At 36.1% G+C, this 17,165-nt stretch overlaps 1 protein-coding gene across 12 annotated transcripts in view; it reads right to left on the bottom strand.

The window, feature by feature from the left end:
* The window catches only part of CASK (calcium/calmodulin dependent serine protein kinase), a 188,427-nt gene that overhangs the window by 22,563 nt on the left and 148,699 nt on the right, over positions 1-17,165 (bottom strand). For all 12 annotated transcript variants that reach the window (XM_039729341.1, XM_039729342.1, XM_039729344.1 and 9 more), the window contains 6 exons: positions 14,313-14,390; positions 12,925-13,005; positions 8,582-8,770; positions 8,006-8,084; positions 5,625-5,710; positions 4,504-4,572 (listed from right to left, as the gene is read on the bottom strand). In XM_039729341.1, coding sequence (XP_039585275.1) covers positions 4,504-4,572; positions 5,625-5,710; positions 8,006-8,084; positions 8,582-8,770; positions 12,925-13,005; positions 14,313-14,390 — 582 coding nt within the window. The remainder of the gene's footprint in view (positions 1-4,503; positions 4,573-5,624; positions 5,711-8,005; positions 8,085-8,581; positions 8,771-12,924; positions 13,006-14,312; positions 14,391-17,165) is intronic.

Genomic DNA, 17,165 nt, shown 5'->3' with positions numbered 1-17,165 from the left:
CTAAACTATTCATGCAACACTAATCAGGGATTAATGCCATGTGTATAAGAACAAAACTTGCCTCCCACAAATACTTGCAATGTGTAATGGAGGGGGGGAAATCAGCCCTAATTCTAATTACAAAATCACTCCAGCACAAGTTTAAAATATTCAAATGAGAGCAAATAAACCATTCATTAGTGAAAAAATATTTAAAAATACAAAAAAAATGCAAAGCCTAAAGGAATCAGTATTCCTTTTTTTTCTTTTGTGTATGGATTATCAGCATTACCTTAATCAAATTGTAACCGTAAGAACTTTTTTCAAAAAGGCAGTAACTTCCTTGCTTTACAAAGATATTTTCTGCTTGCTCTGCAATTCTGTCACTGCTATTTTCTCACATTCAAGAGGTGAAAAATAAATAAATTTTAACTTTTTTTTTTAATATGGTTTGTTATGATCTGTTGTCAGTGTTGGTTTAGCAAGGGAAAACTTTGGAAACTGATGCAAGCACCCAAATCATGTGGAGAAAAACAAGTTTAGAGAACGCCACTATTTCTGGACTGTCTTGAAGGATTCTGCCTTTGAAGGAAATTTTCTTGGTTTGAGAATGTTTTGATTTGTATTCCTCCAACAATTCCCAACACAAGACAGCCTACTATTCAAAGCAAATGTTCATCATAACATACTGAGGAAAATATACATTTTCAGTGCTATTGCTGATTTCAGTACTGTCAGAAATAATCTAACAAGTTAGTCAAGAGACATTTTTTTATGTATGACTTTTACATAATTAGGCTGTTCTGTCAGAATTTCAAAGGCATTTAGATTCTTAACTTTCTAGGGACAGATCTTTCCTTCAGAAAATAGTAGGCTCAAAAGTTAGGAGAAAAACTGTATTATGGACAATCTAATGAGACAAATCAATGAGCACAGAGATCCTTTCAGAATAACAAGACTGCTTAGGACTGGCCTGGAAAGATTCAGTTTTGGTTGTGAGTTTGTTTCTCCAATAAATCAGCAGAAGACCTACTTTTCCTGGGAACAGGGGCAAAAAAAACCCAACCAAACCACTTGGAGGATCCAATGATTCTAAATAATGTAGAAAGGTTATTGTAATTATACTTTAGTAAACTTGACTGTCTGGACTTCCCAGACTTCTCCAGCCCCAAGACAAAAAGCACAGAAACCTTTGGGGTCATCGCTATTCAGCTGAAGAGCCACAGAGCCAGAGCCTTAGAGGAAACAGCCACAATTATTTCCAAATGATAGCAAACCCAGCTTCCTGTTCATTCCCTATTTTTAGTTTGGGTTTATGAATGATAAACTAATGTATTTGAGATGCAAACCGATACAGAAGAACTAAATTATGTCTAATAAATATGACCTGATCAAATTAGGTACTGACAAAAATAGGTGGATCAATGACATTGTTGCCAGGTATAAGAAAAGAAACTCAGACAAAAAAAAACCAACAAAACCAAAACCTCCAATAAAAACAGACAGACTTTCCAAAATTCTGGAAATACTTTAACATTTCTGTCTTGCTCAAAGAACACATCTGTCAGTATCTTTAATACAAATTTAAAAAAAAGGTTTAAGACAATAAAAAATCCTGATGCTTGAGCAATAATGGAAACCATGAAAGATAAAGGAAAAAATCCATGGTGATTACCACCAGGCTTTTAAAACCTCCCACATATAAAGGCTTTTCTTCTTAATGAAACAATTTAGGAGTTTCACAAAGGCAATCTGAAACATAAAGAATGTTTATCAAGTATTTTTTTTGTTTAAAGAAAAAAAGAGAAAAAAAAAGTACTTCTCTTATCATTCTCACATATCTGACATTATAAAAAGTTACTTTGGGTGTTCTGTCAGTTCAAAGTAAGAATGCAAATGTAGCCAGAGCAAAATGCTTACTCATTGGGATAAAAATGAAACACATAAATAGTGTACATAGCCATCAGCCATAAAGGATGTGTTGCAATAGTTGCTTAAGTTCATGTTTATGCAAATCTGCAATTTTCCTGCTATCTGATGAAGAAAACAACACCCTGGCCCCTTGTTATCTAAATATGTGTGTTAACTCAGGTCATTTGCCATGCCAGTGACTAAACAGGTCACCTCACACCACATCAGCTGATCCAATTTTTACACAAGTGAATTCGAAATTATTATATCTTCAAGCAAGGTGGACTCCATTAAATAGAATGTCTGGTGACTGAATGGAAGGCATGGGTGCAGAAAAAGCCACAAATGCCTAAAAAACCCTGAAATTATTCAGCTGAGATTTTGCAAACTGCCTAAAAAACCCTGAATTACATAGCTTAGGAAAAAGACTTCCCTATAAATATGCAGAAATGGCTCAATATTTAGAAAATAACATTTATTTTAAATGACTAAAACAAGACAAATACGGCAAGTGAAATTTGAATCCCAGTTATTAAAAAAGAAACATTCCATGCCCCCTCACCTTTGTGAAGGCCTAACATTGTAAATAAAAGGCACATCATCTCTGATTCTACTAATATGTAGTGTTTTTTCTTATTCAAGATTAACAAGATGTTTTGCAATCCAATGATGTGATCCTGGTAGGAGCCTCAAAGTCCCCAGTCCTCAATTCTGTTTTAAATTCCTCTTCTTATAAAACTACACTACATGAGCACCAGTCTCATGAAGGAAGGAGGGGGGAAACCAAACATAGACTGAAACGTTGCCAAAAAATACCTTAACTAGGAAGATTATATTAGTGAGCCCCCAATATCTCTCTATTTATCCTGCTGGAGGGCACGAGAAGCAAGATTTCTGTGTTAGTACTGTCAGTAAGCATTGATTTTTAGCCATTTTCAATGGTTAAGGATTTGATTCATTTTCTGAATCATCTTCCTGAAAAATTCTGTGAAAAAAATTCTCTTTGTACCAAAGGACGAATGATGCTTTAACAGAATGATTTAAGAACACTGGGGCTTTTGGGTGCACCTGTCACTGATGAAAATCAAGCCAAAGCCTTAGTGTGGCTGAGCAGGTGGAAAGGACTCATCCATCTCTGACTTAATGAATGCTAAATGCTACAAAGTGGGATAATTAGACATGATTTCTTTTTCTCTTTGATCACATATTTCTAGTTTAGCCATTTTTTTTTCCCAAAGGAAGGTAAGAGTCAATTTTCCATTCTTCTGTGAAATAAATAAATAGTCACGAAAAACCTAAAAGAAAAAGCTAAAGAAAAGAGATTATCTGCTATTACTAAAATGACAACCAATAGTATTAATTAAAGCTGTATGCTGATTCTTTCCAAATAATCATCTTCTCAGCAAGTCTGCAGTTTCCCCAGTTTCTGTATTTCATTATTGAGAAGTGAGGTATCTTTTATTATTATTCCTCTTTGCAGCACAGAAGTCAATACATGAATTTGTCAGCACACTGCAATTTTTTTAGCAGACTTTGCCTTTCATTAAAAACTTTTGGTTTTATATTTATGTCAAGAAAATTGGCCTCATAGGTGAAAATCTGTCAAACCTTCTACCTCTCAAACTCTACATCTTTTAGTTTTTGTTGAACTCTACTAGAAGAACCGAAGGCAACCAAAAAGCAGTAATTTTTTTCCTTGCAAAACAGATTGTTCTGACAACCACAATAGCAGTTTCTGTGTATTCTAGCATCTGCTGAGCCATAAGAACAATTAGGGTGAAATCACAGCTCTAATTAAGATAAGGTGCTTGACTTCAGCAGGGGTTGTGATTTCACTTGGGGAGTTCTAATTCGGGAGCTGCTTGCGCAGGAAAGCGTGCGGCTCAGAGATTGGCAGCAGCCACACGCTGCAAATGCCATCTGTGTGCTCCCACTGAACGGGGGCTCTCAAGTAGCCATTTTAGACAATTTAATTCCCTTCAGCTGCAATCTGGAATGGAACTTTGTGAGCAGAAGGGAATTAAATGTTGCTGTGCAAAAGCTGTAGCACCAAGTTTCTAGTTCAGCAACAACTTGAAATCTGTTTTACTTCTGTAGTGACAAAGACCATTTTTTCATGGAAACATAATAATAAGCCACATGTAACTGTTACACACGACCATCACAAATTTACCTCAACAGGGTTATACAGAAACAGGTTTTTCAATTAACCCTTAACAGCCCAAAGCAGCAATATAATGTTTAAAGCCTAAAAAAGAGGAGGATCGCTCCTCAGCTTAGGAACTTTAATAGACTTACTGAAGTATGAGTTTAAATGGTCATATTTTAAAAAAGGGGCTTCCTAAATGCATAAGTTGAGGATCCCCTTTCCTATTTTGTTTTTCTTTGATAGGCTGTAAAGAGTTAGTTAAGGTGCTGATGAGATGAATATGAAGGCAGGGCTGAGTAGGTAAGTGGGACCTACTCGTGTTCCGTTATCTTTGTTGTAAAATTGGTGTGCGATCTAACAGGACAGGCAGAAACAATTTCCCAGAAAGCAGGAACATTCAGCCATCAGCAGGCAGTTAGTTACAGGACTGAGGAAGAAAGGGGATGGCTCATTAAGTTCATTACCTCACAGGATGAAGACTGCGTGCGATAACTTGGCACAATCTTGAAGGTAATACTTCCACGCATTTCCCTCTGTGAAAAAAGAAGCACTTTGAGACTAACACTGAAGAGAAAAAAATCTCCAAATTGTTAATGCTAGAAAGGAAAACATCACAGTCCAAGTATGAAAAGCTAAAATGCTATGGATAAGTTGTCATATCACCATAAACAAACATTCATATTGTCCATATCTAAAGGATGAACACGCATTACATGCAGTTAGTTCATCTGACCAGGTTTTGAATGCCTAGAATCCAGAATTCTATTTTTTTTGTGAGGGATTCAGAGATGTGTAGGTTTCTTCCATGTTAACCTTTTTTTTTGTAGCCACATTCTTGTCATCTAAAGTCTTTTCTACCAAACTGACATTTTCTTCCCCTTCCTATTACATGTTAAGTAGCAGAACTGTATTCAGTTTCTGGAAAACTGCATTTTACTGTCCTGAACGTAGGAATTTCAAAAACAGTCTTTCATCAGAACAGAACATGGCATCTGCAGTTTGCATTTACTATTGTATAAGAATATTTATAACAAGTAGTAACTCCAGAATAGCAGCAGATTGTGACAACATATTTTCTTAAATAGCAATCTGAATACTCGTGAATACCACGTGGCTGACAACTGCAGGACTCGATCTCGACAGAAATGTGAGCAGATCACTTCAAGAGATTTCAGTGTTTCTCCCCTTTCTCTCTTTTTGGCTGGCTTACTGTGACCCCCAAAAAAGTCTATTTCCCTTGAAGCTTGTCTAGGATTAGTGATACCATCCAAGATGTCGAGGTTAGTGCTGCATGCATAAAAATTAACAAGTGTTATGGAAATATCAAACAGACTCTAATAGCAAGGTCAAAGGTGGAGCTTTCTGGGAAAAAGACAGACTGAGCTCAAAGTAATGTTTTTTAAATTTGTAACTTCAGTAACTGTGAGCCTGACTGTTATAAACTGAAAGAACTTTTTGTTGCATGGACATGTAGCCTATCAAGAACACAAGAGAAAGGGGAAGTTAGAACACAGTTACACAAAAGTTTTGTCGAAATAAGATAGGCACTTTTATAGAGGACATGAGGAAAATTCCAGGCACTTACAAGCATTTTTTGTAGTTGTTCTACAGTTTGATTTGCCACACTGATTCCATTTATTTCTCTGATTTCATCTCCTACATGTAGCGTACCTGCAGGGTTAACAAAGACACAATCACCTCAGTTTCTACAAATTGAATAATTTTCACAGCACTATTATTCATACAAAGGTATAAACAGAAAACAACATTAAAATAATTTTTTGCTAGATTCAGAAAAGGCCTTTGTATTAGCTACAAATCTGTCTTTCAAAGTGCGGTGAACACACAGCAAGAGATGCCCAGGCACCTTCTCAGTAAACAGGAAAAAGATGCTTTTGTTACTAAACAATAATATTGAATCAAAACCACCATATGGCTTGGAACAGTATAAAGATTCTCTCATATTATTCAAAACATGGATGGAATTACATATTAGACTGAGAATCAGATTCAGTAACATCCCCGTATCAAATAAAATCCCCTTTTCTGCATCATTTCCCATTTCTGTCACTCTGACAGAAGTGAATGTTGTTATGTTCATGACTGTAAGGAGAAGTATACATAAAAACTGGGAATAAAGAATGGACATTTGGCAGACATGTCAACAACAGACAATTTCTATTGACTGACACTGGTGTTTCATTTTTACTGAATTCTCTGGAAGGTGTGAGTAGATGGAATCTTTAAAAGCCTTTCTTCCCATTTCAACTCTGCCACCTTTGGAATAAGAACAATTTCAATCACCAGGACTAGACAGAGCTGGCCTAGAGACACGAGACAGCTTCACAGCAGCTACAATTTTGTGAATGGGAATTGCAGAGTTTGTGTTTAATATTGCTGGACCTGAAATTATACAGTTCCTGTAACCCTCACAGCAGATTTATTATCCAGACACTGCTGATATTGCCTGGCAGTTTTCCGCACAGCAAATAGAGACAGCAGAGAAAAATGACCTAGCACTCCCCAAAACCAATTCAAGGCACAGACCCTATCAATAGGATTCAAAGGATTCAAAGATGGTGCTTGAGATCACTGTCAAATTACACTTGTGTTGTTCTATTCAGTAAAAATATTCTAAATGCAGGTATGCTGAATGAAGTAGTGAAGCTAAGAGGCATCTAGAGCACTAACAGAATTAGAAACATTAAAAAAAGATGACCATACTACAGAAACACAGAAGTAAAGCTCATTTTCAAACTATACCCAGTGCAGAAGCACTACCTTAGCTAGATGAAGAGAATAGGTTACATTTCCAAATCTTTAGAAATAAAAGATACTGTATAATTAAGAAGAAGAGTTTTAATGGGCACAAATGGATATTTTACTCAGTTTTAGCAGGTTTTAGAAGTTTTATTAGCCCCATTATGGAACACAGTCATGTGAAGCAATACTGTACAGAGCATCACCACTACCTAAGCACAGCTGGAAGAAAACCTTGCTCCTGTGAATCTTAGAGCAATCTCCTTTTAAAACTCACTTTCAGAAGCCAAAAAAATTTCAATTCAGAGGGTCCTCCAAAAACATACAGAATTCTCTCTGAACTGCCATCTTTGCTTGTATTAAAACTTTTGCCTTTCCTGATTCCTGACAGATTTTACCATATCAGCGAGACAGTGAATACATTTTGTCTTCCCAATTACCTGTTCCTAGCTTCCTTTGAAATAGAACAGTAGACTAGAGGGAACTCTGGTCTGAAAAATTAAGAAAATTTTTGTTTTCATCACAAGAAAAAGATGGCAGTCTGAAAAAACTGGAGTAACCCTTTCATGGCTGCAATTCAAACTTGCAGCAAACTACCTAGTAGGGAAGTTAATCTGTTTAAAGCAGGACAAAACCCAGTTACTTCTGGACATCTGATCTGAACACACAAAATGACAAAAAGAAGACTGTGGATGAGAAAGAAAAAGCATGTTTGCAGGATTTGTTACGGTATTGAAAACTGAAAATAAAGATTTAGAATCTAGGCCCAAGTAATATTTTTATTTCAAATCCCATTTTTGTGATTCTCAACACCAAAATATAAAGATCCTCAAGAACTGTGTGGACAAAGCTCTTTCATTTTGGCAAGGGAAAGTACTGCTACTCGTGTAAGGATTTTTTTTAAACAGAGGATTAAATAAGCACAGCTCCAAAATTACTGGTGTTTCCATCTCTTGCTGAGCTATACTCAGTAGTAAGACAGTAATTATCCTAATTTAGACCTAAATGAAACACAGTGGGCCTTCACCTCAAAACTGGCAGACATCTGCAACTGGAAGGTAACTAAAGCAGTCAGCAGGAGTCCATGCAGGCACAGAGAGACACTGCTATGGAACAGCAGCAATCAAAATCAGGAGAATGTGAAGAGTTTGTGCAAAAGGATCTAAAATAATTGTGAAGACAAAACTCTTCATGAGATGTGATTACCTTGCCGATGGATCATTCCTCCGTGCATAATTCTTGCCACAATGCAGTGATTCAGCTCATTCATTTTTAAAGTGATTCCCTAGAAAAAAGAAATGTTTATACTTTTAAAATAAAATATTAAGCACTGTGATTCTTGAGTGGTTAAGAACAGTCATGTTTCCTGAAAGTTTGAAGGCAGGGTATAAATTTCAAGATTAAAATAAAATCTTTGTCACTCACTTCAAGATGAGCAATAAGACCAGATATAAGTGAGGATGCAATACTTCAACACGTGAGTATACAAGGATCTGGTTTGTTAAAAATGTGACTTTATACTGAAGTGCAAAGGCTCCAGTTGGGTTTAAGGAATAATTTGGTATAACTACTACAAGGTTGCTTTTAAACAAACCCAGCCCTAGTGGCACAGCAGCAGTGTGAGTGCACACAAAGCATTTCAAGGAGGATAAACATCTACAGTGGCTGCTGAACCATTCCAGTTAATTCACAACCCCACCTCAAAGGGAGGAAATGACACTAAAATTATCACAAGACTGGTCTTTAGCAAATCTGAGGGAAAGAGTGAGCTTCCCCCCATACCATGGGCTCATCTGTGTTCTTCTGGAACTGCACCAGGCGGACGCGCGTGACGTTCTCCATGTCCATGTCGCCGTTGGCGCTCTCCGGGGAGTCCCCGTTCAGGTAGGGAGAGGTGGGAGGAGGGGTGACCCTCAGCGCTTCGTCACTGTAAACTTCATGTGCCACTACATCGTGAGTCTGAAGTAAGGCCTGCAGGACAGCACAACAAAATGTCATGTTGGTGATGGAGAGAGACGGGGAGACTGACTCGGTGATCAGCATCTGGTTTTATTGTGGGATACAAACACTTATATACTACTCCAGGGAGACTAGAAATGTCTACTACAATGATTAGGTTATCAAAATCACATACACAAACTTCTGCATATAACAACATCTCTTGCTTGCGAGTTTAATAGGATTTTTTTTCTGGTAAACTTGTCTGATTAAGTCTTCTTGCTATCTAGATTTAATTTTTAAAGTTCTGTTTGCTTTTGCCAAGGCATTTTGTCGATCAAATCTCTTATATTAACCAGGTCTAAAGTCCATTATCTGTCTTGTGTCTCCTAACATTCCAACATTTCCCCCTTTCTTTTTTGACTAAATGGCTTTATTGATTAATCTCTGCACACATTGAGAGGTATCATGATTAATACAATTATTACCAAAATTACCACAGTCACATTTCCATCATCTCCCATGTCCCTTGCTCGTTCCTTGTAAGGATTTTTTGGAAGCTTTTCAAGGAAATCCAAGATATTTGTACCCCATTTCCTACTGAAGAACTTTTCCGTTAAAGGAGTCTACGATAAACTTTCAGACTGAAAATGTCTACACACACTGAGACTCTAAAACCTGCATGACTTAATGTGATTTTGACTGTAGGTGCTTCAATGAGAATGATGCTGCCTCCCTTCCCCTCGTCCTCTCAACACCTGCAGGGTGAGAGTGAATCCATCTTCATGTGCACAGACAGAGAATCAGGAATCTACCTTTCTGTGCAAACCATTCTATAATAATTACTCTAGTGAAATGGAAAGCTACTCAGATCCCATGGTATTTCACTCTAATAAAAGCAGACTGTAGATCAATGCTGACTGAAATAAGAAAATACTGTTTTTTTTGTTGTTTACTATCATAATTGCTTCCATTCTGGCCCCTTCCCCTAGAAATTGGACCCGGCACCACCACCCTGAGTTCAAAATGCTTAAAAAAAATTAAGAGTGCAAACCAGCAAACTGCTAAAATACTGCTTCATTGTCCCTTCTAAAATATACCATGTTATAAAAGGTAATTTCTTAAAACATTTATGTGCTCATTTCTCTAATCAATTTGAAACTGTAGTTGGGAAGTCAGCACTATAATGATGGAACAAAATTCCCTAAACTTACAATGCTTTGCCCATATTCCCTTCCATTTTCCCAGTCTTTCAAGCCCACTTACATATATACTATTTTCAATTAAATACTAACCTGTATCTGCATTTCCTATTTCTCATCTTATTTTGTCAGCCACTAAGCTCAAACTCCCAACAATTCCTTTGCATTAGTCTGCTCTACTGAAGCAACATTTTATATTAGAGATCTGGACCATGTAAGTAAGTCAAACCACTCACATAATATTTAAAATTTGATTTATTTGTGTGTCCATTTATGTGTGGGTACTCCAGTGTAGGTTAATGGTTGGACACATTGACCTTGGAGGTGCTCCTGTGCCCCTGCCTGTATCTGTTACACTCTCCACACTTTAATATTACATTTCTTATGTAATCCAGGTCCTTACATTTTAATCACATCAAATATTTGCCCTGATTTATATTATTTTAGCCATAATATTCATATTGTAGGAGGTTAAAATATGGCACTTCCAGCATTTTTAAAGGTCTGTAATTATACTAAATGACTTCTGAATATGTTCACAAAAATGAACACTACTTCAGAAATGCATTAAGGTAGAGCAACCTCAATTTAATATTGAAAATATTTAATAAAAAGATTCCTGTTGGACCTTACTTAAAGATGCCTGTTTTCAGGCATTTCTGCTGATTTAGATAATGTGTCTTTCCCTGTCTGTTTTCCCTTTGCAGAACATGATAATCCTGCTAAAATTAGTTTAATGAGCACAACTGCTTTCTACTCTACTGCAGGATCACTGCAGAGAACAGCACAGGAAGGCATATGATGACGGATAAACCTTCAATATGTCATTAAGCAGAAGTCTACTAGCAAATATCTGAATTGCTACAACATACTAAACTTATATAATAGAATCTTTTACACATGAAACTGGCATATTTGAAAAACTACTGAAAGTCATGTAATGGAATAAAAGCTCTTTGAAATGTGCACATACATAACAAAAAAGGTACTTGACAATGCTTTAAGACTTCTTAAATTAATTATCTACTGAAAGACCTTCATGCAAAATTTACATACATTTCTTTAAATTAAAATGTTAAACATGCACAGAATAAATGGATAATTTATTTCTGCAGCCATAAGGCACATGAGGGCAAAAGAAAATTAGAACAGTACACCTCGAAGATCTGTTACAAACATGTTTTATTGGTTTTGGTTCTGTGAAGGCCCGCACACAGTTTAACCCACTAACACTGTGGTGGACTAAACAAGACACGTTATACTCTTTTTTCTTCTGATTAGTAATACATATTAGATCTAAAAAATACTAAAATAGTCCATTCTCATATGGTGTTAATGCACACTCCTACTTATTACACCTAATTGATTACTGAATTAATGTGCATTAATAACCAGAATATTGCTCTGCACAACACCTGGCAAATACATGGAGTGTGAGTTAACAATATTGGTTTACACCATTATTCCTTTTCCTAATAGTTTCCTTTAAAATACAAAGGCTTTTGATCTAAAGGGAAGCTTAGCAGAATGCAACATATGTAAGAATAATTTTATTAAAATCTGCAACCCATAAAGAGGCACCTGGGAGCAGGAGTGGGAATGATGGAGAGGATGGAGCTGTTCCTTTGGCATCTGGAGACTGTGGTGTCTGCAGGTGTGGATCCACACCAACTTATGCTGGTTTAATTGCTGCTTTACATTAATTCCTAACACAAACTGTTTCTGTTCCCCTGCTCATTCTGGCTCTGGCAGCATCCCTATTATCCTAAATTCTTTTTGCTAAATGGTTAGTTGGGGATTTTTTTGGGAGCAATTTTCTACTAGTTCAGCTGAGGGCAACATTAAAGTGCAGTTCTAGATGAATGCCAGAAGTACAAGGGAGAGGATGAAAGATGGGGAAAAGGGATAATGGGACTTCAGCAACTGGCAATTTAGCCTGGGATATCACAGATTCACTTGCTGAAATTACTCCTCATCAAAAGCACTTGCTATGGAATTGCAACTTCTTCCTTATGAAAAAATACTTTTCATAAATTTGTAGCAAAAGAATTCTGACAAATGGTTTGAGATTTATAAGTGTATCAGGGAACAGAGATACCTAAAAAAGAAGATTTTCAACTCAATTTTCCTGTCACTTGATTTGATACATGAAATTTCTACATACCAGAATCACTTTTGTTGATGCCTACTCTGAAAATAATTTATACTTAAAAAATGCTCTTTCTCAACAGTGCTTCACATTTTATCAATACTGAGGGGTAATTACACACACAAAAAAGTAAATAAAATGAACCTGTCAGATTCCAAATGAAGCTGAGTAGGGAAAAGTAAATTCTTGATTTTAAGCTGATAATACTGTATAGCAGATTTAAGCAAACATGTTTATTTCTCAATTTATGAACTTCACCTACAGCATAAGCAAAAAAAAAATCCTTCAAATTAGTAGACGTCAGCAACTTGAACCAAGTTAAAAAGCAGTAACATCCCTGAATTTAGGACAATTATTGCTCTCAAATCAGATTGGGGAAACAGACATAGTAAGTGCTGATATGTAACACAAACTCAACGGACTGCACAAACTACTGATTTGCTGTAAAATAATATTAAATGAACGCTTATTTTGCAATGAATTCACACATCTTTATCCTAAGAAGACCTTTGGAAAAAGGAAAAGGGGCATCCCAGCTCTATTTATGGACATCCAAAAGGATTCATTCTTCTTTCCATATGCAGCACAGACCTCCAAAACCACAGTGAAACTGCTCCATAATTACACTACTCCAAACTGTTACAGTTTTCAGCACAGTAATGAGGACCAATACTAATTCTTTTACCAGAGCAGCAGGTTAGAAACACTTATCAATAGGTGTATTGTGTGCAGTTCCATCCCTTGCAGATTTTAAGAATTCACTGAAGTTTTCTAACATAAAGACTATATAAAAAAATTAGAAAAAAAAAACCCTAACAAGAATAGGATCTGCTTACCATGAAATGAGGTTGTGTTAAAATACGCTTTAGCTCCTTTGCATCATTGTTCTCTGGGTAACATGAAATTTCTTCCAATACCTGTAAAATAAGGAGGAGAAATGTCCCATAGTAATTTTCTTTTAAAGCTGTTGAAGAAACTAAACCCCTCCTTGCTCAGTCAAAATATCCCCAAATGATTATACACATCAACATTTGTGACACAGGGAAGGGTTTAAGAGAATGTGCCGCCCCAAGAGAATAAAATACCTTGTTCCAATGTTCTCTCTGAAAGAGATTACAGCAGAAATTTGAAGGAATTTTTGGTTTTTTTCAATTGACAGCATTCCTCCAACAGCTGAATTCATGGGGACAGGAATGGAGTGCAAACAGATGACACATAAGATCTCTTGTGCTTTCTTACATGGGCTCAATTTATTAAAAGAAATTATTTAAAGGCAGAATTAAAAACACTCACAAAATCAATTGTTAAAGACACCAAGTCTAGGTGGGGCATCTGCTACCCCACCTTCAAGCTCCAGATTCTATAAAATCTGAGCCACTTTATCACTGGGGAAGGAGGAGTAAAGCTTTAACTCATTTGCCTGCAACCTGATTAATACACCTTAATTTTCACATGCAGCCAGTTGGACAATGAAAGCAGAGTATTTTCCATCTGGAAGCACCCCCCAGGATTAACTGACAGCAAATTTTGCAGAATAGGACTTGAGGGCATCTATCAGTGTAACTTTAGTTATTATGTAGAGTTTTAAAGTCTTCTTCCTTCAAAAGCACAAGAAACAGTTTTCCTATGATGTAACCCCTAACAACTGTACAAATTTTGACTGATAAAACATAATACAATATGGGTTTGGGTTTTTTACTACTTGCCATAAATAAGCAGACAACATACTATTTGCAAGGTACAAGAATTAAGAACATCTGTGTCCATCTTTGGTCTTAGAGGGCCACCTTAATTGCATTTCCATGTCCGCTCTTCTTAGACCTGCCCATGATAAACTTGGGATTTTTTTTTCAATTAAAAAAGCTGACACTTCAAAATATTTCTTTTTGCGACTAAATTTCATAAACATCAGATTTCTGGTCCAGATAAATAACTTGAACAGGAAAGATTCTGCAATTACCAAACAGGAGTGTTCCTTTTAACACCACTACTGTTGAAGAAAAGGTTAAATGATTACACTGAGTAATAGTCATAATCCTTATACAGATAATGGAATTCTGCAAGTTTATGCAACTTGTTATATAACTTGGGTAAGCAATGGTAATATTCCAGAAATAATTCAGATAATGAGCCAGAATACACATCTTAATGAAGAAAAGTAAATTACAGTTTAAATACAACCAACTTTTCAAAGTAAAAAAAACCCAAATTTTAAAGCCATTACCTCTTTGGCTCTCTGTACAGCATCACTTGGAGGATTCCTGATTTGTGGTGAAGATTTTGTGTTTATTTTGTCATAAAGCTGAAATAACAAGAAAACAAACTACTGAAATCATATGCTACTTTATATAAATTAATGAGTGTTTACAATAGCCTGCTTATGTTATGAGGATTAGGATGATTGTTAAACTGCAAAACCCCCAGATGTTCTGTATACAAAATCTAGCAGCCTAGGGTTTTGGCTTTTCATTTTTAAACATTTCCTGATTTGAACAGTGCCATAGATTCAGAGTTCATAGGATGACATGGGAAAGTTCAAGAGGTTAAGGGCTTCTGCAAACCTCCCATGCTTTTACCACAGATTTACACAAACTATATTCTTCTACTAGAAGTGACCCTAATCTCAAATAAATGCTATAAACCAAGCATTCTGCTATAAAATCAAGTTAATCTGCATAGCCCACTTTTCTCAATAAATCAAACATTCTGAGCAGTAATTTAAATAAACCTTGGAATATGGGAAAACGCTCTTGAAGATAGAACATACAAAAGCCAAATACTCTGAGAACAGAAAAACAAATTTTCCAAGAATGAGTACTCATAAAAAAGGGCAACCTTATTTTACTAGGGTTTTCTTTTAGACAGAAGAATGTCATTGTATTTAAACATGCTGCTGCAAACCTTCCACATTAATTATTATTTTAAAAAACCTTTTAAAAACCATTCAACTATTCAAAGCACAACAGAGGAAAGATGTTTTTCCAAGATGTAAATTAGAGATAAGTCATTACAGACTCTTCCTCATACAAACGTAACAGACTGTGCATGTTTTAAAAGAAAAAATATATACTTAAAAATAAACAGGAACTATAATAAGCTGTATTTTCAAATAAAACCTTTTGGCTGACATTTCAAGTGATATAACGATGGTCATGCCTGTAATTATTTTCTATGTTAGACTATTTCTCTGATATATAAGACAGAAAGAAATCACAAATAACATTTTTAGGGAACTAGAGACATTTTTATCATAACAAGGGTGGTGAAACACTGCAACAAGCTGCCCAGAGAAGCTGGGGAATCTCTCAACTTTGGAAACACTTAAAATTTAACAGAAATTCAAAATAATGGATCTAAAAAAAAGCACTCAAAATACAAAAGTGGCTGTAAAACCTTCAGCAAACCCTAACCCTGCCGAGGATGAGGTGACAAGAAAGCACCATTTAGGCTGCTCAGGAAGGAGTGCTCAGGAGCTTCCTCTGGAAGTTCACAGCTTCACTGCTTGGCTCAGAATGGCCTTGGATGTCTGAAAAAGGGAATCCTGCCAGGACACAGAACTGCCCTCTTCTCTTTCTCACACAACATGAAATGCCACTCAGTTTTAGATATATAAACTGCCAAAAATGCAATCCAACATCACCACCACTTCCCTGGGTTAACAATTTAACAAACATCTTGAACATTTCAAGCCCAATTCAATCCATAAATAAGCACAAAACCAGCAAACAGCATCACTTCCAAAAAACATTCCCTGCAGGACAGTTACACCACTCTCTTGGGGAAAGAAAAGGAGAAAAGTCAAGCTGAATCAGTTTCTTCCAATACAAGAACTTCAGCTTGTGCTGCCAAAACAGCACTAAACTCCACAGTTTAAGCCTTGAAAGCTTTGAGATAAAAGCTTTCTGCTAGCTTCTAGCTCAGGAGATATTTTATTTGTGCACACATTTATTTGTTTTACCTTTTCTTAAATAAATTAACAAAAACTACCCAAACTCTAGCAACTGCAAATTACAAAGTACCACCATTCTATGCTTGTTAAGGAACTGCATTGAGCACGGTGTCCTGACCAAAGCACAGCAGAAAATGCATGACACCCACCATGAGAATATTACTGCATGTCTTTTTCCTTTTTAACTGTAATGATATTACAGAAAAGTTACCTTGAAAATATTTTTATTAGCTACTTCTAGCAATGGTTGAAAAGCTAAGCCACTGAAGTTGCTGATTTCCCTCGTTACTGTGATCCAAAACAACCAGCAGTTTACAGAAACAGTTTTTCCCCCCCTAACATGGCAGAGTTATCTTCTGAGATTAGGAAGGAGGCAAAAAGAAAATTAGGGAGCAGAGTTCCTCAAAGAATGTTTAGAAAAAAAATCAAGGCAAAGTTCAGACTAAACAAGAATGCATTTATTTTTCCACCGTGCCTTCATGCTGAGGCATGGCACTTAAATTTCATCTTCCAGATTTCTGCTTGCTGAGGTTTGCTTCGAAGGCACCAAACTATTAGGAGGAACTGACAGCACTTAAAAGAAAAACCTTCATATTTGCATTAAGGTTTAAGGATGACATATTACCCAAGGTAAGGGTAATATATAATCATTATATCATTCAACACTGCCTCACCAGAGAAAGGATGTAGATTTGGTAGATTTGCTAGCACAAGGAGATCTCTTCATTTTGAAATAGCATACTCTAATTTAAGTTAGTTCATGGAGTTTTTTTACAAGAGGCAAGAAGAGCAAAGCTTACAATGTGCATTAATGCACCCGAACTGGTGAAGCAGTCCTACCTCCTTTGCAATCTTTGAAAAAAGACTGGTTTTGCAATACTTTTCAATATTTTTGCACTTAAATACTAGCTGTAGCAAAAGCAATTTAGAATTAAGGAATTTACAGTTTGCATTATTAATTTGTGAAAGCATTTGAATGTAGAGGTTTCATTCAAACATTAAAAAGAACATTTGCTCCCTTGGATGTAAAAACCTAACACACATTTACATGAGTGTTTTACAAAGTATATAAGAAAATTTTGAATAACACCTGTTTGCACACATCATAGATTAAAGTGAACATTAATT

The sequence above is a fragment of the Passer montanus genome, unplaced genomic scaffold (assembly GCF_014805655.1).
Source record: "Passer montanus isolate IOZ18808 unplaced genomic scaffold, ASM1480565v1 scaffold69, whole genome shotgun sequence".
Classification (NCBI taxonomy): domain Eukaryota; kingdom Metazoa; phylum Chordata; class Aves; order Passeriformes; family Passeridae; genus Passer; species Passer montanus.
The sequence above is the reverse complement of the archived record's forward strand: the minus strand, read 5'-3'. Positions and strand labels throughout refer to the sequence as shown.